The sequence below is a fragment of the Eschrichtius robustus genome, chromosome 13, assembly GCF_028021215.1.
Source record: "Eschrichtius robustus isolate mEscRob2 chromosome 13, mEscRob2.pri, whole genome shotgun sequence".
Taxonomy (NCBI): Eukaryota; Metazoa; Chordata; class Mammalia; order Artiodactyla; family Eschrichtiidae; genus Eschrichtius; species Eschrichtius robustus.
Genome location: NC_090836.1, coordinates 95,695,905 through 95,720,661, shown reverse-complemented (window position 1 = coordinate 95,720,661; position 24,757 = coordinate 95,695,905). Strand labels below are relative to the sequence as shown.

Below are 24,757 nucleotides of genomic sequence, written 5' to 3'. Positions count from 1 at the left end.
TGGCTTTAAAAATGCGTACTGTGCTTTACAGTCTGGGGGTGGGCAGGACTGAGGGATAATTTAAAGACGGAGAAACTGAGGCTCAGGTGAAAAGTGACATGTCCAAGAAGATGATAGAGAAGAGTGTAAAACAAGGATTGGTCCACTTCCTCATTCATTCATTCAATGACACATTTATGAGCACCTGCTATATGCCAGGCATCGAGTTGGACAAAGGGAATATAAAGACAAACAGGAAACATTCTCTGGGGAGCTGACACGGATGGGGAGGTACGGGGGGGCAGTGGCAGCCCAGAGGAAGGGCGGGCTGAGCTCAGGCTTGGAGGATAGGTCAGCAGTGTCTCAGCGAAGGGGAAAGGCATTTCTGATGAGAGCGCAGGTGGCAACCCAGGGAGCCCTGAGAACACCCAGCACCAGAGGGGAGCCGGTGGATCTGGGTGAGGATCTGGAGCCAGGAGTCCTCTTCCTGACCTGCTCGAAGCATCAGGGCTTTGAGAAAAAGCACGGATGTCTGGGCCCACCCCAGCTGAACAGACCGGATCTCCGGGTGGGACTAGGCACGGTATCGATTGAAGCTCCTAGGGAGAAGTGCTGGCTGGAGAGTGGGGAGACGCTGATGAGTTTTAGGGGGGAGTGAAGGGGTGGGATATGTGTTCTGGAAAAATCCCCCAGGGCTGTCACAGAGCGGAGGCGAGGCAGCCAAGAAGCCTCAAGCAGGAGGGGTGGGGGGAGGGAGGACCTAAGGAGGACCCTAGTCCAGATAGGCCCTGGGCAGGGTTGGGGTGGGGTCTGTCACCATGAGCTACTCGGAGAAGGAGCCAGAACAGAGTGATGGAGGTGGAGGGCGGGGATGGGAGGGTGGGCAGAGCAGGAGCGAGGAAGGGGGTTCCCGAGCTGCAAGAGGAATAGCCAAGGGAAGAGTGGGGGCCCCGGGCACCTCAGATCTTCTCACCTCTGTCCCTGACCCCACCGGGCAGGCCCCACCAGCAACGGTCTGCAGAAGGTGGACGTGCAGCTGATCCCGCAGGACTTGTGCAGCGAGGCCTACCGCTACCAGGTGACCCCCCGCATGCTGTGCGCCGGCTACCGCAGGGGCGAGAAGGATGCCTGCCAGGTGACTCCTGCGGGGTGGGCCAGATGGGGGAGGGAGGGCGCTGCTCACATCACCCAGGGCCTGGCCTTCTGCCCACAGTAGCCTGCTGCAGCCTCACGGAAAGGTGGGCTTGGCTGTCCCCACTTTATGGATGAGGAACCTGAGGCTCGGGAGGTTGAGAGACTTACTCCAGGTTGCAGGCCCCAGATCAGAAGAGACCCCAGTGGGGCAGGTCTGAGGCCCAACCCCAGCTCTGCTCCTTGCCCTCCGCGAGGCACTTTGCCCAAGTGACCCAGCAGAGAGGACTAGACGGAGCCCACAGAAGGCAGGCGGAGCTGGGCAGGGCATGGGGACACACATCCACGCTTCCACGAAAGCCAGGCCCTGCTGGAGGCCAGGCTGGGCTGGTCTGGGCTCCCTCCATTTATCGGAGGCTTCCAAAGGGGATGTGTCACTCAGAACATCCCCAGCGGTCGGGACCCTTGCCTGGAAGGGGCTGCCTCTACCCTGACGTGGCCCTGTCTCTTCCCCTCTTACAGGGTGACTCAGGTGGCCCGCTGGTGTGCAAGGAGCCCAGTGGCCGCTGGTTCCTGGCGGGGCTGGTCAGCTGGGGTCTGGGCTGTGGCCGGCCCAACTATTTTGGCGTCTACACCCGCATCACAGGTGTGATTGGTTGGATCCAGCAGGTGCTGACCTGAGGAGCTGCCCCCCCGCAGAGCAAGGGCCCACCTCTTGGACTCAGAGAGCCCAGGGCACCCACCAGGCAGGGGAGCAAGTATTCTGCCGGTGGCAGGGCCCCGTGGGGACAGGAGGTGGTGTCTCTCCTCTCCCCCAACCTGTTGCCTGACATCTGCCCCAGTGAGGACACAAGGAGGGAGAAGGGCCATCAGCTGGTGGTCAAGACTTCCCCTGAGGGCCTGGGATGGTCACCAGGCCCGGCTGGGGGGGGTTCGCGTCCAGCCTGTCCCCTCCTGATTCTCTCTTCTCCTTCCCCTTCCTCCGCTGCTGACTTTGGTGGGGAAGAGTTGAGCAGCAATCATGTGGCTGCCGGGCCCCCCGCCTGCCCCCGCCCCAGCGCAGAGGCTGCTGGGACAGCATCCTCTCCAGACAGCAGATTCCAGTCTTTGAAGCCCTTGGCCTAACTTGAGGGGTGGGGGAGGAAGGTGCCCCCGCAGGAAGGGCCCTCAGAGCCCTGGAGACGGCCAAGTGGGCCAGCCGCCACTGCAGGCCAAAGGGTGGGGAGCCCCAGGTCCAGGGTCCTCCCACGCCTACCTGTTCCTCGGGCCTTCACTGCCCATTCTCACCTGGAGGTGAGCTCAGCTGCCCTGTGGAATAAAGCTGTCTGACCTGAGGTCCTGTTCTGGGGATTGAATGGGGCCCTGGGCACCAATCTCATGCCTTTGACTGAGCAGCCCCTGTTATCTGCTCAGCCTGTTGGCTAAGCGTCCAGAAGGCCAAGGCGGGGGGGGGGGGGGGTGGGCGGTGGGGGTCAGTGGGGACAGCGGTGGCCTCCAGGGCAGCTGCCTAGGTCCAGGGAGCAACCCCAGGAAGGCAATGGTTTGGTGCCCCTCGGGTCAGAGTGAGGGCTGGACAAGTGATGTGCTCCTTCTGGAAGCTTGGAAGGAAGCTGAGGGGCAGAGAGTCTCATGATCGCACCAGGGAGGGGTCAGGAGTGGAGCCTGGAGCGGAAGCCCTATCTCCTGATTCCCAGGCTACCACTTCCCCTCCGGCACGGCACTGCCTCTGCATTCTGAGTCATTTATTCAGCAAGCAGCTCACAGGCTCCTACCACGTGCCAAGGGCCGCACTGGGGTCACAGAGCTGCACAGAACTTGGCTCCTGATCTCGGGAGGGGTGGGGATGCTGATGCAGGGTGAAGGGGCTTTGGGGTAGCCTGCAACTCGGGAAGGCTGCCTGGAGGAGACTTGAGTTGGGGGTCAAAGGTGGCCAAGGTGGGGAAGAGCATTCCAGGCAGGGGAACAGCATGTGCAAAGGCAACAGTCCCCAAAGTCAGTGGCCTGTTAGGGAATAGTAAGTTGTTTTTAGTTGGAACAGAGGTTGGCAGGGGTGGTGGTGGGGCTAAAAAGGAATGCATGGGGAGGGTCAAACTGAGATTAGATGGCAAAGAGCTTGGAATGGAGCTATGAATTGACCCTGGGCGCTCTGGGGAGCCGTGGAAGGCTCTAGAGCAGGGAAGTGACACAGGACGGATTCCCATTTTAGAACCACCACCGGTACCAGCCTGGAGGAAGTGGGAGGCAGGGAGGCCAGTAAGGAGGCCACTGCAGAATTCCAGGGAGAAGAGGATGGGGCCTGGACCGAGCAGGGCGATGGGGATGGACATAGGGTCGAAGGACCCTTACTGTCCTCCAGGTGCCTCAGTGGATGGGGTGATGTGAGGGAGGAGTCACCCAGAACCACTCCCACCCAGGGCACCTGGGGAGGGAAAAGCTCTGGGAAGGTGTCATGAACTTGGGATGCTTCTGGGAGGGAGGTGTCCAGGAGGCAGGCGGAGCTTGAGAGAGGTTTGGAGGAGGGATTTTAGAGCCACCCTGCAAGGAAGGTGGTCCAGGGAAGACCGAGGAGGTGGGGGAGACACAGACTGCAGACGTGCGGGTCCGGAGTAGGAGGCTGAGGGGAACTGAGGGGGGTGGAGTCTTAGGGGCCAGGGCTGTGGCCTGAGTGGGAGTGGTCAGGGAGGCCTACAGGGCCGGGCCCTGCTGGAGGCGAGGAAGGGGATGTCAAGGGCGGACAAGTCTTTCTTGGAGCCTAGCTGGGAGGAGAAGGAATGGGGGAACCTTGGAGGGGACCTAGTGTCGAGAGGGTTTTCAAAGGTAGACAGCGAACGGCCATCGCATCCATGTGTGGAGAGCCCTCCACCCGCTGGGTCCTGCCTGTGGAGATAGAGCAGACGCTATGGGGGGACACCTTTGGGGTGGGGGCAGGACTACCCCGGGTGGCCTCTCAGGGATCTCAGAGGGGGAGCAGAACACTGCTGGAGGGTGCTTTGCTAAAATGTAAATTCATGGCCTTACCCCAGTCTTAATTAGTAGGAATTAGGGGGGAGGGGGTAATCTGTCCTTTTAACAAAGCTCCTGGTGACTCTTTTGCAAGCAAAGCTGGACACAAAAAGCAAGGTCAACTTCAGAGAGCCGAGTGGCCCCAGGGAGAGTGGTGAGGTCCCCCCGGACTGCTGAGTGGGCTGGGGAGGACCTCGGTCAAGGGGAGCACTGCTTTGCAGAGATGTCCCCCGGCAGCGCTGAATTGCTGGGGGGCGGGACTGGGGAGCAAGGCAGACACTCAGTAGGACCCGGGAGGTGAAGGAACTGGCCAGGTGGGGTGGGGGTCCAGTCAGACTCTGAGAGAAGATGGAGGGGAGACTGGGGGTTGTACTTCCTAGGACTTGGGGCAGAGGGTGGAGGTGACCCGAAGGTATCACAGCAGGAAGCAGAGGGGACGTCCTGCTAGGTTAGGAGGGAGCAGAGGTGGCAGGGTGAAGCCAGGAAGCAGAGCACCTTACCTGAATGGTGAGGTGAGACTGGGAATTGGGACGCAGGGAGCCAGGCTTGGGAGGACCTGGTATTCTGATTCCCAGAGGCCCAGTTCCCTAGCCCTCAGCACCCCAGCTAATCTAGGTCTGCCTGGAGGCCGGAAGAGACCTGCGTGACTCCAGGGGGCGGGGCCTTAGAAGTCACCTGGTCCAACCCCTCACTTTACTGTTGAGGAAACTGAGGCCCAGAGAGGGCAAGGTACTTTCCAAAGTCCACCCAGCAAGGCAGAGTTGGTACCCTCGGTGTCCGGCCACGGGACACAGGATCCAACCGGGATGCTCCTCCCCCCAACACACCCGGGAGAGTGACAACAGGGCAGGGTCCCTGGGCTTTATGAAAAAGCCCCATTACCTCTGGGTTGTCTGCACCACCTTAAGTTTAGCCCCTGTCCCCAAACGTGGCCCAGAGAAAGAGAGGGAGACAGCCAGGCCGGCTGTTTCTTCAGGTTTTATTACACGGTGGGGTTGGACACCGCCAAGAAGCAAGTATCCAGCTGGGGAGGCCATAAGCGCAGGAGGCGCCCCTTGCTCAGCCCCTGCCACCCCAGACTCTCCCTTGGGCAGAGGGAGGAGTGTCCCCCTTTCCCTTGTGACCGGTCCTGAGTGGCCCCGCTGCCCCTGCTGAACCAATGCCTGCCTTCCTCCTGGCCAGGGCACTGTGCACCCAGCAGTACAGACAGCAGGGGGGTGGGGAGCAGCCAAGGTGAAGGCCAAGTCACCCATCCCCTCCTTCAACAGGGCTAACCCCACACCCTTCATGCCCCACCAATCCCTCAACCTCCATCCTGGGCCAGGCAGGTCCGAGTCTGCGCTTTGTGCCCTCCCTGAGGGCTTTCGCGGACCTTTGCTCCTCTTGGTAACCTCACAACAAACCTGAGGTAGGTAGGGCAGGAAGTGAACCCATTTGACAGACAGGGAGACTAAGGCTGAAGGAGGTGATGTGACTGGGCTGGAGGGGAGCGTATCTGCCATGCAGCTGGGGGACCTGGGGGATGGGACGTAGGGGCCTGGGAGATACAGCTGGACAGCGCCACACTCTGGCCACCGGCAGGTGGCTCTGCCCAGGGGTCCCAGGGCCCACATCAGGCCTTGCGAGGTACCAGTGGGCCCCCACCCGGCCCCCGGAGGCAGGGGTAAGTCACAGCCCCGCAGGTGTAGACAGAGGTGACAGCGGGGAGAGCTCTTCCTCCGCCTCGGGCTGGGGGCCCACCCCGTGGTACAAAAATAAAGGATTTCAGAACGGAACCCCAAGTCCCTGGAGGCGATCTGGGGCCTCACATCCGGGTGCCTCTGGCTTGTAACAGCTAGAAAATAAGAGGGGGCAGGGAGACGGGGTGGGGGGTGGTCAGAACACCGGGAGGAGGATGAGAGGGTGAGGCCGGTGAGGAGGGGGTAGTGCAGGGCCAGGAGAAGGGCAGAGAGGAGATTGGAATGGAGGGAGGGAGGGGTGGGGAGAGAGGGAGAGAGAAAGAGTCAGGTGAGTCACGAGGTCCTTTCTGGGAGGAAGGAGGGGGGCTGAGGCCCAGAAAAAGTGGATTCAGAGCTGAGGAGGAGGGGGAGCAGGGAGAGGCCCCAGCTCGCCCATCCGGGAGCCCCGCGCCCCATCTTGGGCCGGGGGGTGGCTGCCTAGGACACGTTCTGCCGAGACTCTGGCCAGGGGGTCAAGGCCCAGAGGCTGGTCAGCACTGTCTCAGGCAGAAGGTCACAGAGAGCAGCCGTCCGTTCCCATTTTAGAGGTAACTGTGGCCCAAAGAGGGACAGTGAATTGCCCAAGGTCAGACGGCAGGCAGATAAGACTGAGTGGGGGCTTGTGGGCACCTGGCCAGGGCTTTTTCTGCCACAGCCCGATCCTCAGCCAGCTCCGGCTGACTCCTCCTAGGCCAAGGGAATCCAAGTGTGGCCTGTCCTTCCCACCCCCGCAGAAATAGGCAACCCAGTGCCTCGAGGCTGTGACGCAGAAGCTCCTGAGCGTGCAGGGATGAGGTCAGGGCCCCTGGCTTCCGTCTCCCTTCCCTCCTTCCCAGCGTGGCTCTGATGCTGATGGGCAGGTGGGAAAGAATTTCCTCCCCCTTTTGTCTCATCTCAGAGCTGCATCCCCAAGGCCAAGATAGGCTGAGAAACTTGGGGGAGGGGAGAAAATCAGCCGGAAGTCCGGCTCAAGTCCAAAAAAGAAGAGCTGAGCACCCTCTTGGCTTCCGCCCCTCCCTCCAGCTCTGCCAAGCTACAAACCAGGCATGGCAGCGCTGGGGGCGGGCGAGGGGCCCGGAGAAGCCCTTACTGCAAGCGCAGCCTCAGGTCTGAGGGGGTGCAGACAGGAACCTGCAAGGAGGAAACGTGAGGAGGAGGCGAGGAGGTGAGGCGCTGCAGCAGGGCGGCCCGACCTCAGATGTGCCCGGCGGGGTCGGCCGGCACCAAGGAGGTGCAGCTGTGCCCCTCCTCCCCGGGCCCGGAGGCGGGAGGTGCCAGAAGGGGTGCAGGAGGCGGCAGGCGGGATGCTCTGGGATGCGGGGCCGGGGCACCTGGGTGGAGGGCACAGGAGGCTGGGACCACAGCAGCCCCGGGATGGAGGTGTGAGCAGGCAGAGAGAAAACCCGGACAGGGGCAGAGAGGGAAGAGGCAGGGTGTAGATGAGATCCAGGAGGAAGAAGAGGTGGATGAAGATGAGGCAGGACCTCCGGCGGGAAGCGGAGGAGGAGGAGGAGGCGGTGGTGAGAGGGAGAAAAGGTTAGCGGGATCCTGAGATGGCTGGGCTGCAAAGAGAAAGTGAGAGAAGGGATGGTTATGCAGGTGAGGCACCAGGCACGCGGCTGAGCTAACCCTGGTGGGCCCGCCCCCCTCGGCCGTCCCGGGACCCCAGGTTCTGCGGCGGGCTCCAGCCGGGAGCGGGCGGGAGGCACCGGCTTTTATTAGCAATCGTTCTCCTTGGGGGTTGGCTGCACCTTTCTCCTGTGCATCTGCCTCCACCTGCACCTGTGCCACCTCCACCTCCACCTCCTGCTGTCGCTCCTCCAGCTGCTCCTCCGCGCGCTGTGAACCAGCCGGCAGACCCAGGGAAGAAAGAGCGCAGAGCTAACGAGGGGGCCAGGGCCCGCTGGTGGCCGTCCCCGCAGGCCCCCATCTCAGCGTGAAGGGGATGGGCAAGGGGGACCTCCCGGGGAGGGGAGCGCTACAGCCACAGAAGCTGGGGCATCTTGTCGGATCCCTTGGGAAGCCTGGGAGGGGCCTGGGGGAACCAGCAGAGCGTGGGGTCCTGCTGAGGATGCTCCCGGATCGGCCTGGCTGCTGGGACGTGGAGCAAGGCTAGGTGAGGGGTGTAAGAGGAAGGGGGTGGGTGTGTGGCTAGGGTAGCCTTGAGGGCTGCCTGGGAAGGCCTCGTTTTAGGAGGACCGACCCAGAGTCGAAGTGAGGCCAGGGAAGGCCCAGGGCAGACACCAGCCAGATCTGAGATGTCAGCACCAGGCTCTGGCATCCCAGGTCCTGAGGTCTCTCCCAGAGAGGCAGGAGCGGCAAGCTCACCTTGCACCCTTGCAAGGCCGTGCCGGCCACTGGCCCCGATGGGGGCGGGGTGGGCAGGGGAAGTCACAGCCCAGGGAGGCAGACAGCCAGACAGGAAGCGGAGTTCCTAAGTCTCCAGCACATAGGGACAGGCTCCTAGAAGGAACGGTCTCCCTTCTTCCCAGCCTGCCTAGCTGCCTGCCCCACTGGTCCTACCAAAGGCCCCTCAGGCTTCCGATCGGCTCTGGGTCCAGGCTGGCAGGACCTCCGATTAGCCCCCTCCCCCCAGCCAGCTGATACTGCCTCACAGGCCAGGGTGGAGACACAGGGCCGGACCCCAAGGGCTCCAGACTCCTCTGCTGCTGAGTCCTAGGAGGGAGCCTGCGGGAGGGGCAGGATTAGCGGATTCGGCTTCCCTGCCCCAGCCCAGGCCCCTGGGAAATAAATTGGCCCTTTGGATCCCAGAAGTTCCAAGCTGGTGGTCCACCCCTCTCACTTCTCTGAGAACACAACCAAGGTGCCCAGAGGGGGCGGGACTTGTCCTAGGTCACACAGAGCGCTCACACAACGCCCAGACCCCTAGTCCAGTGCACTCCCCCTTGTGCCATGCTGCCCCGTGGCCACCATGTGACCACCATCCAAGTGGCATCTAAGTCCACTGTCGCCGCGCCCTGGGGATAATCTCATCTCATTGCCCCCCAAGTCTGGGCCTGGGTAACTGGCGTGAGCAGGCAGGACGGTGGGTGGCATGGGATGGATGGCATCGGCTGTGACCAGGGGATCAGGCGTGTGCAGCGGGAGGGAAAAAGAAGCACGGATGGCTAGGTGGAGGGCAGCGAGGGGAGGGAGGAAAGGCAGGGAGGCCGAGGTCGGGGCAGGGAAGAGGCTGCCCTTGGTTTTGGCAGAGGGCTCACCTTGGTTTTGCGGCTGGACTCGGAGCTCAGCCCGTGCGGGGAGCTGTACAGCTCCTTGGACACCACGCACAGGAACTCTGCCTGGTCCTCGCTGCCGTAGTTGTAGGAGGAGCCGATGTTCACCAGCTGGAGGGACGGAGCATGGGGAGAAAACGATAGGATGGGGTTGAGGGGACGGGGTGGGCGGACACTGGCACTTGTCAACTGTGCCCTGATCTTGCTGTTCCGTTCAGGCCCATCCCTGGGTTTCCAGAGGACACCTCGGGCGCAAAGTCAGAGTCCTCTCCCCCAACCCCCCCCCCGCCACACCTATGCCTCTGGTCTATTTCCAGGGCCAGCCTCCCCACATGGCTTGGCTGGACCTGATCCTTAGAGAAGGAGGATTTTCACTGCTGTTCCTCTCCCATATCTCGCAGGCAACGTCCTAAAAGCAGGCAGAGGCCTGTAACGGGCAGGCTGTCTCCCTCTGTCCCAGATGTGGCTGAGGCAGCCCCAGAACCAGGTTGCAGGATGGGGTTGGCATGACCTGGTGGAGCTCCGTAGAATATTCTGTTCACTGTTGGAAGCAGAGGTAGAACAGGTCGCCCGTTCCTTACGCCAGTGGTCCCTGACATGCTTGCTCAGCCTTTGAGAGCCCATGCAATTGCCAAAGACTCCCTTAGGCTTTCAAGAGTGGCCCCACCTTTGTTCTGGGGTCCCTAAAATAACCACACCTGCAGGGCCCCTTCTGGCTGATAAAGGCCCTGCACATGATGGGTCTCATTCGGCCCCCAGGAACCCTCATCCTGCAGATAGAGAGGAAAAATCAGCCCCTTTGGCAGATGAGGCTTGGAGAGGTGGTAAAGTCCCACAGCCAGGAAGAATCTGAATTTGAATGCGGATTCAAATTCAGGATTTGAATCTGGGACCCCGAGTCCTCTCAGGGGTCCTATAGACTTAAATGCTTCTAATAATTCACAGGATGCTAGCTAGCTCCAATGTTTAGAGCCCTACCCTGGGCTAGGGACTTTATCCATGGTCTTTCTAATCTACGCAACATTCCTGCAAAGGAAGCACTACTGGTCCATGTCACAGATTAGGAAACTGAGGCCCAGAGAGATACGACTTGCTCAAGATCACACAGCATGTCAGTGGTGAGGCCTAGATATGAATCCAGGCTTCCAGCTCCTGGACTGGGCTTGTTCCTCCATCCTGCCCGGCCATCCTGGGAAGCCTGGCCTTCTTCAACCTCCAGGTGCAAGGGAGCTTGTATGGATAAAGGGTAACCCAACCCTTCCCCTTCTCTAAGGGCAAATTTGACCTTGGGTTAACTTGCTGGCTCTGATCCTCTGGAAACCTGAGAGAGGTGTGACGTCAGCTGCATTACCAGGGCAACACCGTTTATGATAAAAATCTCTCCTGGTGGTAAACTACATAGGTACTGGGAGGAAGTACAGGTCACCATAAATACCTCATGGGAAGCCGCTGCTCTGGGCTCCCCTGAATGTGGCAATGCTTGGAACTGGGCATGTCCCTCGTGGGGACCTGGAATCTATGCCTATGGAATTGTTACACGAGGTGTGGCCCCAAGGGGACCTCCGCTCTCCTATGTGGATCTTGTCTCCTCGCACCAGAGCTGTCGCTTGGGGGCCAGAGACTCACACACTACGGTGTAGACCACTACCTGGTTGCTGGGAGGACTCCCATTAAAGATGATTCCCGGGAGCTGCCCTGCGGCCAGCGGGGCTTCCCGCCTCTCTCCTTCCTGGTCAGTCTGCTGCCAAGTGCGGCCTTTCTTAATCTTGTTTAGTCTCTCTTAAGACCCCGGGTGGGGGCTGCAGTGGGCACCCCAAGGCTGGGGCTGCGGGAAGGGAGGGGCCTGCTTTGCCTGGGGGTGTGGCCCAGCCCACCTGCTCGAAGCGCCAGCCGTCGGACATGGTGGAGACCATCTGCGTGAGCTCCTCCTCCTGGCACTGCAGCACGCGGTACACGTGCTTGGGTGGGACCTGCAGGCAGAGGGGCGACGTGGAGGGCACCTGTGGGAGCGCCAGGCACCCCGGGGGTGGGAAGAGCACCTGTCCTCCCCCCACCATCTACCCCTAAGAAGGACAGAAGTGGGGGAGGGGAGATGGGAGCCATGTTCTGAGTACCTACTATGTGCCAGGCACTCGACGTGCATGTTCTCACTTAATCCCTTCAAAAACCCTTGGAGTTATGGGATGTTCATGGAAGTTCAGAGAGGGTCAGTTACTTGCCCAAGGTCACCCAGCTAAAGAGTAGCAGAGCCAGAATTGGAACAGAGGTGATACAAGTGGGAAAGGAGGAGGGGCTTAGGGGACATCCTGGGGCACTAATTGAGGCAGGTCCTCCAGGGGACGCGGGGCACCCTCTCTTTAATCTCCTGGGGCTGGGAGACGGTGCCTCACTACCCATTTCCCACCCTCCACGTCTCCCCCAGGGTGGGCAGAGAATCTCTCCAGCTCCTCCTACAGCTTGGCCACTTAGGCCTAGGGTCCAAGCTCAGAAACGCCAGCTCCAGAAGCTTGTGCCATGACTTCCAGGGGACCACCTGAGCCCATGAAGTGGACGATGTAATAATCCCACATTGCCTCCCATAGGGCCCCCTGTACCTCCACAATGACCCCATTTTGCCTGGGAGGAAGGGAAGGGTGGGCAGTTCTCAGCACCTCTATATTCCACAAGAGGAAATCAAGGTCCAGAGAGGGGTGTGATTGGCCCAAGGTCACACAGCAAACAGAGCCGAGGCAGGGAAAGAACCCAGAGTCTGTCTCCCAGTCTGGGGCTTTGTTGAACGGTTTGGGAGCTGGACAACCACTCCTCCCCTTACAGGAGAGCTTGGCCTCCCCAAGGAAAACTAGCTCTGCCTCTCCCAACCTTCCCCCTGACCCCCCTCCCCCGTCCCCGCCACCCCCTGCCCTGGCCAGGGATGCTGGCCCGCTGCCCTGCAGCCCCCCGACCTGTGTGACGGTATAATCCTTCTCCTCCATCCGGTCTTTGATGATGCGGATCAGCGGGCCGATGTTGTAGAACTCCGCTTCCTCCAGGACCCCTGGCACAGACAGAGCAGCACCCCACCCCCGTCACTCCCACTGCCCCCGCGCCCCGTTCTCACCTTGTCCCCTCCACCTCCACCCCCTGCTCCAGTCACACAAGGGTGATAAGCCTCTGAGTTCAGGGGTCAGGCAAGAGGGAACACTTCCTTCCTTGGGCCCCACACTCTCTGTAGCAGGGGTGAGAGGCTGCCATTCAGTGGCACTATATCCCTGCTGTGCTGAGCAACGTGACCCAGGGATGGCTGCCAGTCCTCTAGTCTGGGGCTAGCCAGAGGCAGTGGGCCCGTTGGGACTGGACCCTATGCCACAGTGAGAAGGGGCTTGGCTGGCCCCCAATTACGTGTTCCCATTTATGAAGCACACGCTAAGTGCCAGGCACCGTACCAGGTATGTTACACTCTTTACCGCAGTTAATTCTCATCACAAGAAGTAGGTACTTTCATCACCCCCACTGAACAAACAGGGAAACCGAGGACCAGGCAAAGCAGCAGCTGTGCAAGGCCACACACCTGGCACTCGGCAGAGCTGGGATTCACACTCAAGTTCCCCTGCCTTCTAAATGCATGATCTTTGTGCATGTGCATCTCTCCAATCACTACACTTCACAGTTTGCAAAGCCCCTCCTGTGCTCGCCACAAGCCCCAGGGTCATGGAGGAAGCAGGCGTTATTGTCCCCATACAGTTAAGGAGACTGAGAGTCTTAGAGACTGAGCGAGTGCGCTCTCCAGTGAAGGGGACAGCCCTCGGCCTTCGGACTCCCCAGAGCTCCTGCAGGGCAGAGACACTTCCTGTCCTTTCCATGACTGGACTCTGGGCTCCCCGGGGACAGGGCCCATGTCTGATGTCCCCGGCGCCCACACCCACGTAATACAGAGGAGGCAGTGAGTGAGTGCTACTGCCAGGATGCCCCCCGTGGAGCCCTGCAGATGACAGACAACTAACTCTGCATCACGGGTCCTCAGTGCCAGGTACCGTGCTAAGTGACGCACTTGCATTAGCTCCTTTTATCCTCACAGCAGCTCAGCAAGGTGGGTGCTATTGTCACCCCGTTCCACAGATGCAGGCATGGAGGCACAGAGGGATAAGTGACTTTCCAGGTGTCACACAACTAGTCAGTTTCCTCCTGGATCCCCTGGTCCCTTGGATCGGGGCTCTAGCCCTGTCCAAAGGTGCTGGGAGTGCCAAGGTTTGACAAACCCAGAACCTGTAAACAGGTGTTGGCCGTGACGCTGGAGTGTTTACCTCCCCTCCCCATGGGACCTACTCCTGGGCCCAGGCCACGCCCATGGTAGCTGCTGTCCCAGGGGCTGCCGGGAAAGCTGTGGGGCTCCGCAGAGCTGACGCCTACAGTGGGCTCTGATTTTGAAGCTGTGGCCTTCTGGGGAGCTACCTGGCTTCTAGATCACTGTGTCCCACAGGGGTCAGGAGGGAAGACCGTGGGCCCGAGTGAGGAGGGAGGGGCTGTGCTAGACACCTCCAGGGTACAAGCCCCGGGACTCATGACATCTGTTTTCCCAGAACATGTCCCTAATGTAGATCACCGCCCCTCCTTTATATACACAAGTGGAGACTCAGAAAGGAGAAGTGACATGTCCAAGCTGGCCTGGCTGGGTCAGGTGACCCAGAGCCACACCCTGTGCCCTAAGGAAAAGTGGACTTGGCACCCCTGCTCCTGGCAGGGGCTCTGCCAACAAGCCTTTCTCCCAGGCATGGCTCCCCACTGTCCGCTGGGCCCGGAAGTGGGCATCTACAGGGCCTCAGCCAGCCAGGCCTGGGAGGGACCAAACCCCTGCTGGAGAGCAGGCTCCGCCCACCCCTGCCTCCACCCACAACTGTGCTGCAGGGGCTGCCGGATCTGGGCGAGGAGTCACCCACTCCACCCACCTGCTGACCGTGAGCCCTCACCAGGCATCTGAGATACCCCACCACCCAGAGAAAGAGAGCCACACCTCTCCCCATGGCCATCTCCACCCACAGCTGGCTTCCCAGAAGGCCAGGGGAAAGGGCATCCCTGCCCAGCCTCACTGGCTCCCTCTATCCTCTGCTTCGGTGTTTCTGTCACCTCCCCAGCAGCACCCAGTGGAAGCATGGGCCAGTCACCTTGGCACAGTCCCTAGGCTCAGCCTGGGCACAGGCTTTGGGATTCAGTCCTGTCAGGAATGAGAAGAAGCAGGAAACATGGAAGAAAGCAGATGTCCCCTAAGGACGGCAGAAATGGCTTTGGACCTCCACAGGAGGCCCTGGCAGACTGCAGAGGGCAGGGCTAGGACGTGGGCCCCGGCCAGCCTCCTGGACCAACTCACCCTCCTCAGCCATGTCCTTGTCCAGCACCAGCTTGCCATGCCGGAGGAAGTTGAGGATGGGCCCGAAGTAGGTGGGGTCACGGTCGATGAGGTAGGCCCCAGTCTCATCCTACAAAGGCGAGGGGCACAGGCAGTGAGAGAAGAGTGAGCCCCGCTCCCCTGCCTGACCTCTCACTTCAGTCCCAGTAAAGGATCAGAGGGAGGGCGGGAGGGGGCGGAGTGTCTGCTCTTCCCCAGAACAGAGTGTCCTGATGGAGTAAAAAGGCTTTGGGGTCAGACACACCTAGGTTCAAATCCTGCCTCTGCCTTTTCCTGACTGTGTGACCTTGGGCCAGTGATTTGGCCTCTCGGAGCCACCCTCTTCTTTCCCATACTGGGGAGCACTGTGAGCATCCAGTGAGGTCTGAGTGGCACCTGACCCAGCGTAGGGCTCAGGAATTGTCCCTCTTAGAGGTTATTCCCTGAAGCCAGCCCTACACTGTCTCCACCAGATCCCCTGTCATTCTGGGGATGTTTACAAGTTTCCAAAAGAGCCACTATCTCATTGGATACCCTCAGCCTGCAGGGAGGCAGAGCAGGCATCAATACAACTCTACAGAGAGAAAACGGAGACTTCACCAGGTGAGGGGACTTGCCCAAGGTCACAGCATCAGAGGTTCAGGAAACAGGAGAGAGGGGACCTTAGAGGTCATCGCCAGGCCAGCCCACTGGGGTTACAGACAGGAGGCTGAGCAGGGAAGGGTTTGACCCAAGGTCATGCAGGAGGTTTGCAGCAGAGCTGAGATGGGAACCCACAAATGGTGCCCCAGGCCAACGCTCCTACCTGATGAAGCCCAGCTGAGAAGGCACCCCGGGATTTCTCCACCCAGCTCCCTGTACCCCAAGGCTACCCATACCCCAAAGGGCAGGGAGGTGGGGAGAAGCAGACTCAGTAACTCCTTCCGTGGTGCAGGAGTCCAGTTTGGGCAGGAGAGAATGCCCTAGGTGTCTGTCTCTCCCCACAGCCCCAAAGGAGGGGGAGAGTCCCCATCCATCAGCCTCCTGGGTTGGGAGCTCAGATCAGCGCTCAAAAACTCCAAATGGCCGCAGCCCGGCGTTGTCCTGTTGCCACGGCAATGGGCACATCCCTCACTCTCCGATCCATTTCCTTCTCCCTTCCTCCGGCCAGTTCTTCCCGCCTCCAGCTCTACGGAAATAAACCCAGCCGGGTTTCCAGCCCCGCGGGGGGGCCAGGCTGGACAACCAGATTCCGGCGAGCTAAGGATCCCCGACCGCCGCCCACCCCGCGGGCCTCACCCGGTCAGACTGCAGCTCTTCCCCCTGGCACAGGCGGCTGAGGAAGGACTTCTGCTCGCGGCACAGCGTTTGCCGGGTGGTCAGGAACACCGTGCCCCCCACGTTGAGCCTCACCCACTTGCTCCAGCCGCCCGCCCCCGCCGGCGGCGCTGCCTCGCGGGCCTCCATCCTCATCGCTCTTCCCAGCGTCTGCATCCTCCCGGCAAGGCGGCTGGAGGCGGGCATGTACCGCGCGCTGGGCCTGCCGGGAGTTGTAGTCCGCGCCTCCCCGCCTACAGCCCCTGAGTGTGGCCAGGGGTGAGGGTCAGCCAACGCCCTCTATCCCGCCTTCTCCAGCCCCACCCTACTTTGCCCTTCCTGGGAGGCCTACAAACGGGAGTTTCTTAAAAAGCTCTTTGGCCAAGTTATTCTGTGTTTGGGGAAGGTCCAGTTCGAGGTCACTGGGAAAATAGTGACACCCCAAATCAGCGATCCTCCCATTTGGTCTCCACATTGTTTTCCCTTTGTCCAGTTTGGGTTATCAAACAGCTGACAGGAAAAGAAACTTCTCCCTCCCCAAATTCCTATAGCATTTACCTGTATCTGTTTTCTAATATTCTTTCATTCTGCCTTTGGGGGTGGGAGGGGGTGAGGAGAGCTGGGTTCTTTCCCCGCATAAATTCTTTGAGGACCGCACAGTCGGGCTTGAAAGTTGGCTCAGCACCTTCTATATTCCAGATGCTTTATGTATCTATTATATTGGGTTGGCCAAACAGTTCGTTCGGGTTTTTCCGTAACATCTTACGGAAAACCCAAATGAACTGTTTGGCCAACCCAATATTATTCATTGGTGCTCTTAGCAGCGCTGTGAGGTCGCTGTTACTGTATCCATTTTACAGATGAGGACACAGAAGTGAAGTGACCTGCTGGGCTCACACAGCTGGTGAGTGGCAGGCTGGCATGAGCCCAGGTGGGTTCCAAGTGCATTTCCACCACCAAGGCCCCTTTCCTGCTCCTTGGGAAAGATTTCTCGGGAGGAAGAGTCAAGAGGGTGCTGGATGAATGTTTGGAGAACTGGGGTTTCATCCTGGCTTTTGTAGGGTGAAGTGCTGGGAGAGGTCTCAGTTTACCCATCTGTAATTCAGGAGGGGGAAGAGGGATTGGTTCTGTGGGTGCCCTTCTGAGCCAGATAACTCAGAGGTGGGACTGCTATCGTGGGCCCTGCAGGATGTGGGAAGGCAGCGGCTCCTCATGTGGTTTGGGACCAGGGAGGGACAAGGGCTGAAGGGAAGCTGTCCTCCTTAACTTCCTTTCCCTCTCACTGTTTCGGTCCTGGTCCTGGATTAAGGGGGGAGGGTCTGAGGCTCCCCTCAGTGATCTCAGTGTCACACACACAGGCCCCACACACTGGGCAGCCTGGCCCTGCATGGCAGTGGCGGGGGGCGGGTTCTGTTACCCCTCGGGCTCTGCTTTCTCCATAAACCTTTCCCCTTGGCAGGGAATGGCTCACAGCTGCTAGACTCCTGCTGCTGGGAACTTGTGTTCCCTTAAACACAAATTCAGGTGTGATCTTGAGCAACTTCCTCCCTGGACCTCGGTTTTCTCTTTTGCCAAGTGGGAATTAGAATAGTTGCTACTGGAGAACATTGTTGTTAAGATTAAATTATGTCGGTAAAACACCTGGCATAGTCCATGGCTTTTAGTATACTGAGTAAATGAATGAGTGAATGAATGAAATGGGTTATAGGATATGAACTGGCCTTGGAAGATCAGCGGCACTCCTGGCACTTGGTGAGTCCTCAAGCATTGTCAGCTAAAACAAAACCAGAGCAGGGAATATTTCTTTTCCACTTAAGGGGTGTAGGCAGGGAGTGATGTGGTCAGATACGTAACTTGGATCACTCTGGGGGCTGCAGAGGGGATGGTTCGAAGCCCCAAGAGACCAGCCAGGAGGCCACCTGGGTGAGAAGTGGGGAAGCCCCCACCAAGGTGCTGTCAACTGGGCCAGACAGGAGTGGGCGGCTTCAGTGGATACTTGGGAGGCGGAAGTGAAGGTTGAAGGGACTGGGAAGGAGGGAGGAGGAGGAAGGAGGAGGGGCCACACTGACAGCCCTGGCTTCCGGCTTGAACCAACAGTGTTTCCCTGAAGCAGGAGAGGCAGATATGGGGAGTGACCAGCGTTGAGGAGGTCGGTTTGGAGCCTGTATTTGCAGTGCCTGTGGGCCAAGCAAAAATTGTCCTGGTAGGTGTGATACTCAGGAAAGCAGCATGGACTGGAGAGGAGAGGCGGGGCTGTCCCGAGCCTAGGGTGGGGAGGAACCTAGGAAGGCCCTCCCCGGGGGTGGCTCCAGTGGATGAAGAGGATGGGGCAAAGTCTGGAGAGCAAGGAACAAGAGCCATACTCCAGAGACCAAGAGGGGGCCAGTTTGAATGAACAAGTTCATATGAGGAGTGAAAGCTGAGAAGGCAGAAGTGTAGCATCATGGAGCCGCGGGAACCCAGGGCTTGCCTGACCCAACGTGTTGCTGCAGATGTGACAAAGCCGTGGCCGGAGGCATAGAAAACTTGCACGGCGTTACTCAGCGGATGTGGAGCAGCCCCAGGTTTCTTGGGCCAGCCCTCGCCCACCTGGGGCTGCCTCTCCTGGCGAGGAGTGTGGACCACGCAGCACACTTGGACAGCATGGAGCTTTTAAGCTAAGGAGGCATGTTATCCATGTGGCACGTGGGGAAGTTTAATCTGGCGTTGGTGCACAGTCGGGTTGGGGTGAGAGCCTGGGGCCGGGAGGGAGAAATGGGGGTGACCTGCCCAGAGCCCCCTCCTCCTCCCTGCTCATACCCTGTTTTCTTGTGTTTCCCCCACTGCTCAGTGATCATTCTGAGGACAGACACCATCCCTGGGCTGCTGTATCATGGGTGTCACTGGTCCTGGCTCAGGAGGGGCGAATGGAACAAAAACCCCACAATGCTGGGAGTGTTTTTAGGACAGGGATTGGTCTTCTTCCTTCACACTGGCTTCCGTTGTATTTTAGTTCACTGCTTCAGTGCTTCCTATGTGCCAGATGCCATTCTAAGCGCATCACCCCATGTAACAGGTGTGCTCAGGGAGACAGGTGATAGCAGGAGCTACCCTTTACTCATCTAACATGCCAGAGACCGTGTCCCAGGCATTCTGTAACAGCAGCAGCAGCTGTCACCGATGGAGGGTTTACTCTGGACCAGGCCAAGCCCGTGCATAATTCTCACAACAGCCCCATGCAGTTGATCCTGTTCCCGCCTCCATCTTACAGAAGATGAGACGGAGGCTACAAGACCATGGGCCTCCCTAAGTGATGCTGGGAATGGCTACCAAGGGCAGAGCCGGCCTCCGAGCCTGTCTCATTGACTCTGAAGTCCAAGCCAACATGGAGTCCCGATGCACCCTTGCACAGGTGTTCTTAACCTCGCCAGGTACAGATGAGGAAACCGCACTCACGTGGCTGGTCCAGGGCAGACCCTCTTAGCCCAGTGCCAGGGCTCATCACCATCGTGGGCTGGGGTCCTGAAAGTGTCGGGGAGGCTAGGCCAGCACTTTTGGTCCCAGGGTGGAGGGGAAGGCTTTGGATGAGCCAGTCGTACCCACCTCCTGCCTCAGAAACCCCCAGCTATCCCTAGACACCAGCATCCCCTCAGTAAGCATCTAAAATGTTCCCACCTGAAGCAACACCCTCCCTCCCACCAACCATCTTTCAGTGCCATGACTGTCTGTTGAGCACCAACTAGGTGACAGACATCAAAACACAGAGATGAAGGCGCCAGAGGCGGTCCCTGCCCTAGACGGGGCTTCGGTTTGGGGGAGGTGAGTCTGAGAGGTTTTGACAAAACATGGAGTCCCAGACTGTTCTGCTTGTAATCACAGACTGGTACTCTTCATAGTTTTATGCATGTATTCTCCATTTAGAGGATAAAACCAAACATCCCTTAGACACTTTCTCTGGAGATTGGTTACCCTGGAGGACAGCCGAACTTCAAATGCTGGCTGCTTGCACTGCCCACTGCTGTCCCCTTCTGGGAAGAGCAGCTCTCTCAGATGGTTTTTTGTTTTTGTTTTAAATTAATTAATTTTTTTTAACATCTTTATTGGAGTATAATTGCTTTACAACGGTGTGTTAGTTTCTGCTTTATAACAAAGTGAATCAGTTATACATATACATATGTTCCCATATCTCTTCCCTCTTGCATCTCCCTCCCTCCCACCCTCCCTATCCCACCCCTCTAGGTGGTCACAGAGCACCGAGCTGATCTCCCTGTGCTATGCGGCTGCTTCCCACTAGCTATCTATTTTACGTTTGGTAGTGTATATATGTCCATGCCACTCTCTCACTTTGTCACAGCTTACCCTTCCCCCTCCCCATATCCTCAAGTGCATTCTCTAGTAAGTAGGTCTGTTTCTTTATTCCCGTCTTACCCCTAGGTTCTTCATGACCTTTTTTTTTTCTTTTTTCGTAGATTCCATATATATGTGTTAGCATACGGTATTTGTTTTTCTCTTTCTGACTTACTTCACTCTGTATGACAGACTCTAGGTCCATCCACCTCACTACAAATAACTCAATTTCGTTTCTTTTTATGGCTGAGTAATGTTCCATTGTGTATATGTGCCACATCTTCTTTATCCATTCATCTGTCGATGGACACTTAGGTTGCTTCCATGTCCTGGCTATTGTAAATAGAGCTGCAATGAACATTTTGGTACATGACTCTTTTTGAATCATGGTTTTCTCAGGGTATATGCCCAGTAGTGGGATTGCTGGGTCATATGGTAATTCTATTTTTAGTTTTTTAAGGAACCTCCATACTGTTCTCCATAGTGGCTGTATCAATTTGCATTCCCACCAACAGTGCAAGAGTGTTCCCTTTTCTCCACACCCTCTCCAGCATTTATTGTTTCTAGATTTTTTGATGATGGCCATTCTGACCGGTGTGAGATGATATTTCATTGTAGTTTTGATTTGCATTTCTCTAATGATCAATGATGTTGAGCATTCTTTCATGTGTTTGTTGGCAATCTGTATATCTTCTTTGGAGAAATGTCTATTTAGGTCTTCTGCCCATTTTTGGATTGGGTTGTTTGTTCTTTTGTTATTGAGCTGCATGAGCTGCTTGTAAATTTTGGAGATTAATCCTTTGTCAGTTGCTTCATTTGCAAATATTTTCTCCCATTCTGAGGGTTGTCTTTTGGTCTTGTTTATGGTTTCCTTTGCTGTGCAAAAGCTTTTAAGTTTCATTAGGTCCCATTTGTTTATTTTTGTTTTTATTTCCATTTCTCTAGGAGGTGGGTCAAAAAGGATCTTGCTGTGATTTATGTCATAGAGTGTTCTGCTTATGTTTTCCTCTAAGAGTTTGACAGTGTCTGGCCTTACATCTAGGTCTTTAATCCATTTTGAGTTTATTTTTGTGTATGGTGTTAGGGAGTGTTCTAATTTCATACTTCTACATGTACCTGTCCAGTTTTCCCAGCACCACTTATTGAAGAGGTTGTCTTTTCTCCACTGTACATTCTTGCCTCCTTTATCAAAGATAAGGTGTCCATATGTGCGTGGGTTTATCTCTGGGCTTTCTGTCCTGTTCCATTGATCTATATTTCTGTTTTTTTGTGCCAGTACCATACTGTCTTGATTACTGTAGCTTTGCAGTATAGTCTGAAGTCAGGGACCCTGATTCCTCTAGCTCCATTTTTCGTTCTCAAGATTGCTTTGGCTATTCGGGGTCTTTTGTGTTTCCATACAAATCGTGAAATTTTTTGTTCTAGTTCTGTGAAAAATGCCAGTGGTAATTTTTTAACATGGCTCTGAAGAGAGCTTGGAAGTGAGACCAGACAGAGAGGTGATTAAGGGGCACAAAGCTCCCAGATAAGGATGCCAGACCAGGCTTTGTGGCTTGCTAGCTGGGTGACCTTGGGAAAATTACTTAACCTCTCTGAACCTCAGTTCCCCATATCTCAATTGGGAATAATAGTACCTAGCTCATGCAGTTGTTGTGAGGATTCAATAAGCTAACATGTGAAGCCACATGAAGAGCACTCAGCACACTGTCTGGGCAAAGCCTCAGTAAATACTGGCTTTCGTGAAACCAATCCCGCCACTCTGTCTATGGTCGTTTGGGCCAAAGATCAGAGACTGAGCCAAAGGCTGCCCCTTAAGATCCATTTCCCATCGGCCAGGGATGAACCAACCCAACAAACACTTCCCTGCTGGGGTCGGAGGGAGAGGCAGAGAGAAAGGCCACCCCAAATCACCCAGCTTCCAGAGCAGATCGGCTGCCATTTCCTCCTGCTAAACCCCCAAGACCTAAATGGACCTGGGAAACTCTCTACTGCCGGATAGAGCTGAAGGAACAGAAAATGCATCCTGAAGTTCTCACCTGAGCACATCACTGTGTCCTATTTTGAACATTTTCATCTTCTAATCAGCGTCCCCCACATCTGAGGGTTTTGTTCACATCTGCTGTCAGTTCCGTGACTAAGATGTCATTCATCCCTGCTGGGTTTTTTGGATTCGGTACTCCTCTTCCCCACGTTCAGAATGTTAGAACATTCTGATTAGTCTCAACTCTTCCTTTTTTGTGTGTGGTTTTTCTTTTACATCAAATCCAATCCTATCACTGCCTTGGCTGACAGTTCTGCCTCTTATCTTGGAGTGGAGGTTGTTGGTTCTGAGTCAGCACCTTTTCAGGTCACCTGAGCAGAAGAACAGCATATCCAGTGAAAGAGAGTGTGTCCTGACCAGCCAGAAGTATTCAAACACGCTTCCAGAGGCCCATGGTCCAGAGTTTGCATCTCTGCTCCATGGTTCCCTGGCTGTGAGACCTCCCTAATTAGTTATGTAACCTCTTCAACTCTCACTTTACACAATTTGCAATATTTACATCATAATATTATTCATACTTCTTAGTGTTATTACATGCAGTAAATGTTAGCTATTATGACTGAGCACCTACTATGTGCCACACCTGGGCTAGAAGTATTCCAGCCCAGATGGGTATTATTATACCCATTTTACAGACGGGGCTCAGAGATAACTGGTCCACAGACTTGAATATCTATAAGATAACAAGTATGCCACAATGCATTTACCTGGAACTTCCTCTAATTTGTCAACAAATATTCACAGAGCCTGCCCCAAGTGCTCGATTTTAGCGTTTCCAAAATGGAGATGCGGACCCTACCCCCCTTGAAGAGCCCGTACTGTGGGCCTGTAATGTCTGCAGACTCCAGGGGGCGCCATTCGCATCGCGGAAGGGCAGCCAAGGGTCTGGAGGGAGGTATGCCTTTCTCCAGTTTGCACAAAAGTGCAGCTGGGTTTGAACGTGCCGCTTTCCCAGCCTGGGGCCCGGCTGGAAGCCCTCAGCCTGCGCGCTGCTCTCTTCCACCAGCGGGCGGGGGCTCAGTGGGCTCCCGGCCGGTCTCGACCCTGCGGGACTGTGGCCGGCGATTCGGCTTCACCGGCAGGGGGCACACCAGTCTGCCCGGGTCCTTGGGGGCCCTAGCACTGTTACTATTATTCTGTATTTTGATGCTGAAAGTCTGAGTTGGTCAATAGGAACTCCTCTAAGCTGGATCCTGTATCCTTTTTTTAAAAATACTTTATTAAATAAAATGCTTCACCTTTTAAAAAAATTGTGGTAAAATACACTTAACATAAAACTGACCATTGACGTGGTCCAGAATATGCCACTGTGGGAGAAAAATTATTTTGAGCTGAAGGCATTTGAGAGTAGGCTTTTTTCCTGAACTACTTTATCAGCCCAAAAGCAGAGACTCCCCAAAATCTCAAAAGAACTTGTCGTAAATCCCCTCTCCAGGAGCAACCAGGGAAAATTGACTCTTATCCTTGCAGACTGCAAGTCCAAACCACCCCTTAAACAGACATTGTCTCAAAACTAAGGACCCATTTATCTTTCTTAAAAGTAATTTGTGGGCTTCCCTGGTGGTGCAGTGGTTGAGAGTCTGCCTGCCAATGCAGGGGACACGGGTTCGAGCCCTGGTCTGGGAAGATCCCACATGCTGCGGAGCAACTAGGCCCGTGAGCCACAATTACTGAGCCTGCGCGTCTGGAGCCTGTGCTCCGCAACAAGAGAGGCCGCGATGGTGAGAGGCCCGCGCACCGCGATGAAGAGTGGCCCCCACTTGCCGCAACTAGAGAAAGCCCTCGCACAGAAACGGAGACCCAACACAGCCATAAATAAATAAATAAGACTTTCTCTCTATTTCACTGTCTTTATTAAAAAAAAAAAAAAAAGTAATTTGTTTTCCCTTCCGTTTCCCTTACTAAAATAGTATTTAAGCCCCAAATTCCCTCCTTGAGTCATACTTCTTTGTGAACTCCCATATGTATGTCTCTGATTAAAATCTGTCTTCTTTCAGGAATTCCCTGGTGGTCCAGAGGTTAGGATTTGGCACTATCACTGCCAGGGCCTGGGTTCAATCCCTGGTCGGGGAACTAAGATCCTGCAAGCCACGAAGCAAAAAAAAAAAAAAAAAAAAAACAACCAAAACTCTCTTCTCTTCTCTCTTGCTAATCTGTCTTGGCCCCCAAAACACAAACCTGAGCGGGTAGAGGACAAGTTTTTCCTTGGTACCATCTTCACCATTTTGAAGTGTATAGTTCAGTGGCATTAAGTATATCCACATTATAGCCATATCATCACCACCATCCTTTTTCATCTTGAAAAACTTAAATCTGTATCCATTAAACTAGCGGTTCCCAACCTTTTTGGCACCAGGGACTGGTTTCCTGGAAGACAATTTTTCCACTGACGGGGTGGGGTGGGGTTGGTGAGATGGTTCAGGCGGTAATGCGAGTGATGGGGAGAGATGGGAAGAGGCAGATGAAGCTTCACTGGCTCGTCCGCCGCTCACCTCCTGCTGTGCCGCCCAGGTCCTAACTATGGCCCAGGGGTTGGCGACCCCTGCATTAAGCAATAACTCCCCCCCACCTTTTCTGTATCCTTTTGACACCTGCCCTTCACTTTTGCTGTACCAGAACTTCCTTAGCTTCTGGCACAGCAAAATGATCCAGGCTCATATTGGACTTT

At 56.4% G+C, this 24,757-nt stretch overlaps 2 protein-coding genes and 1 non-coding gene across 10 annotated transcripts in view; 2 read left to right on the top strand and 1 right to left on the bottom strand.

Moving 5' to 3' along the window:
- Positions 1 to 1,804, top strand: part of TMPRSS6 (transmembrane serine protease 6) — a 31,618-nt gene extending 29,814 nt beyond the window's left edge. For both annotated transcript variants that reach the window (XM_068559957.1, XM_068559958.1), the window contains 2 exons: positions 978 to 1,114; positions 1,633 to 1,804. In XM_068559957.1, the coding sequence (XP_068416058.1) occupies positions 978 to 1,114; positions 1,633 to 1,791 (296 nt within the window). In that variant the 3' untranslated portion in view covers positions 1,792 to 1,804. The remainder of the gene's footprint in view (positions 1 to 977; positions 1,115 to 1,632) is intronic.
- On the bottom strand, positions 158 to 15,910 carry KCTD17 (potassium channel tetramerization domain containing 17). 7 transcript variants are annotated; one of them, XM_068559963.1, is made up of 7 exons: positions 15,705 to 15,910; positions 14,409 to 14,517; positions 12,010 to 12,101; positions 10,942 to 11,037; positions 9,053 to 9,178; positions 7,583 to 7,670; positions 989 to 1,121 (listed from the first exon to the last, which is right to left on the bottom strand). In XM_068559963.1, the coding sequence occupies exons 1-7, from the start codon at positions 15,897 to 15,899 to the stop codon at positions 1,084 to 1,086; spliced, it is 744 nt and encodes a 247-aa protein (XP_068416064.1). In that variant the 5' UTR covers positions 15,900 to 15,910; the 3' UTR covers positions 989 to 1,083. The 7 variants fall into 7 exon arrangements, with proteins under 7 accessions (XP_068416066.1, XP_068416064.1, XP_068416063.1 ...); XM_068559962.1 differs by lacking the exon at positions 989 to 1,121 and adding an exon at positions 2,193 to 3,987; XM_068559959.1 differs by lacking the exon at positions 989 to 1,121 and adding an exon at positions 3,995 to 5,947.
- An 8,180-nt stretch (positions 15,911 to 24,090) lies between these two features.
- TRNAD-AUC (transfer RNA aspartic acid (anticodon AUC)) lies at positions 24,091 to 24,162 on the top strand. Its single transcript has one exon. It is a non-coding gene; the product is annotated as a tRNA-Asp (tRNA).
- Positions 24,163 to 24,757: the final 595 nt, after the last annotated feature.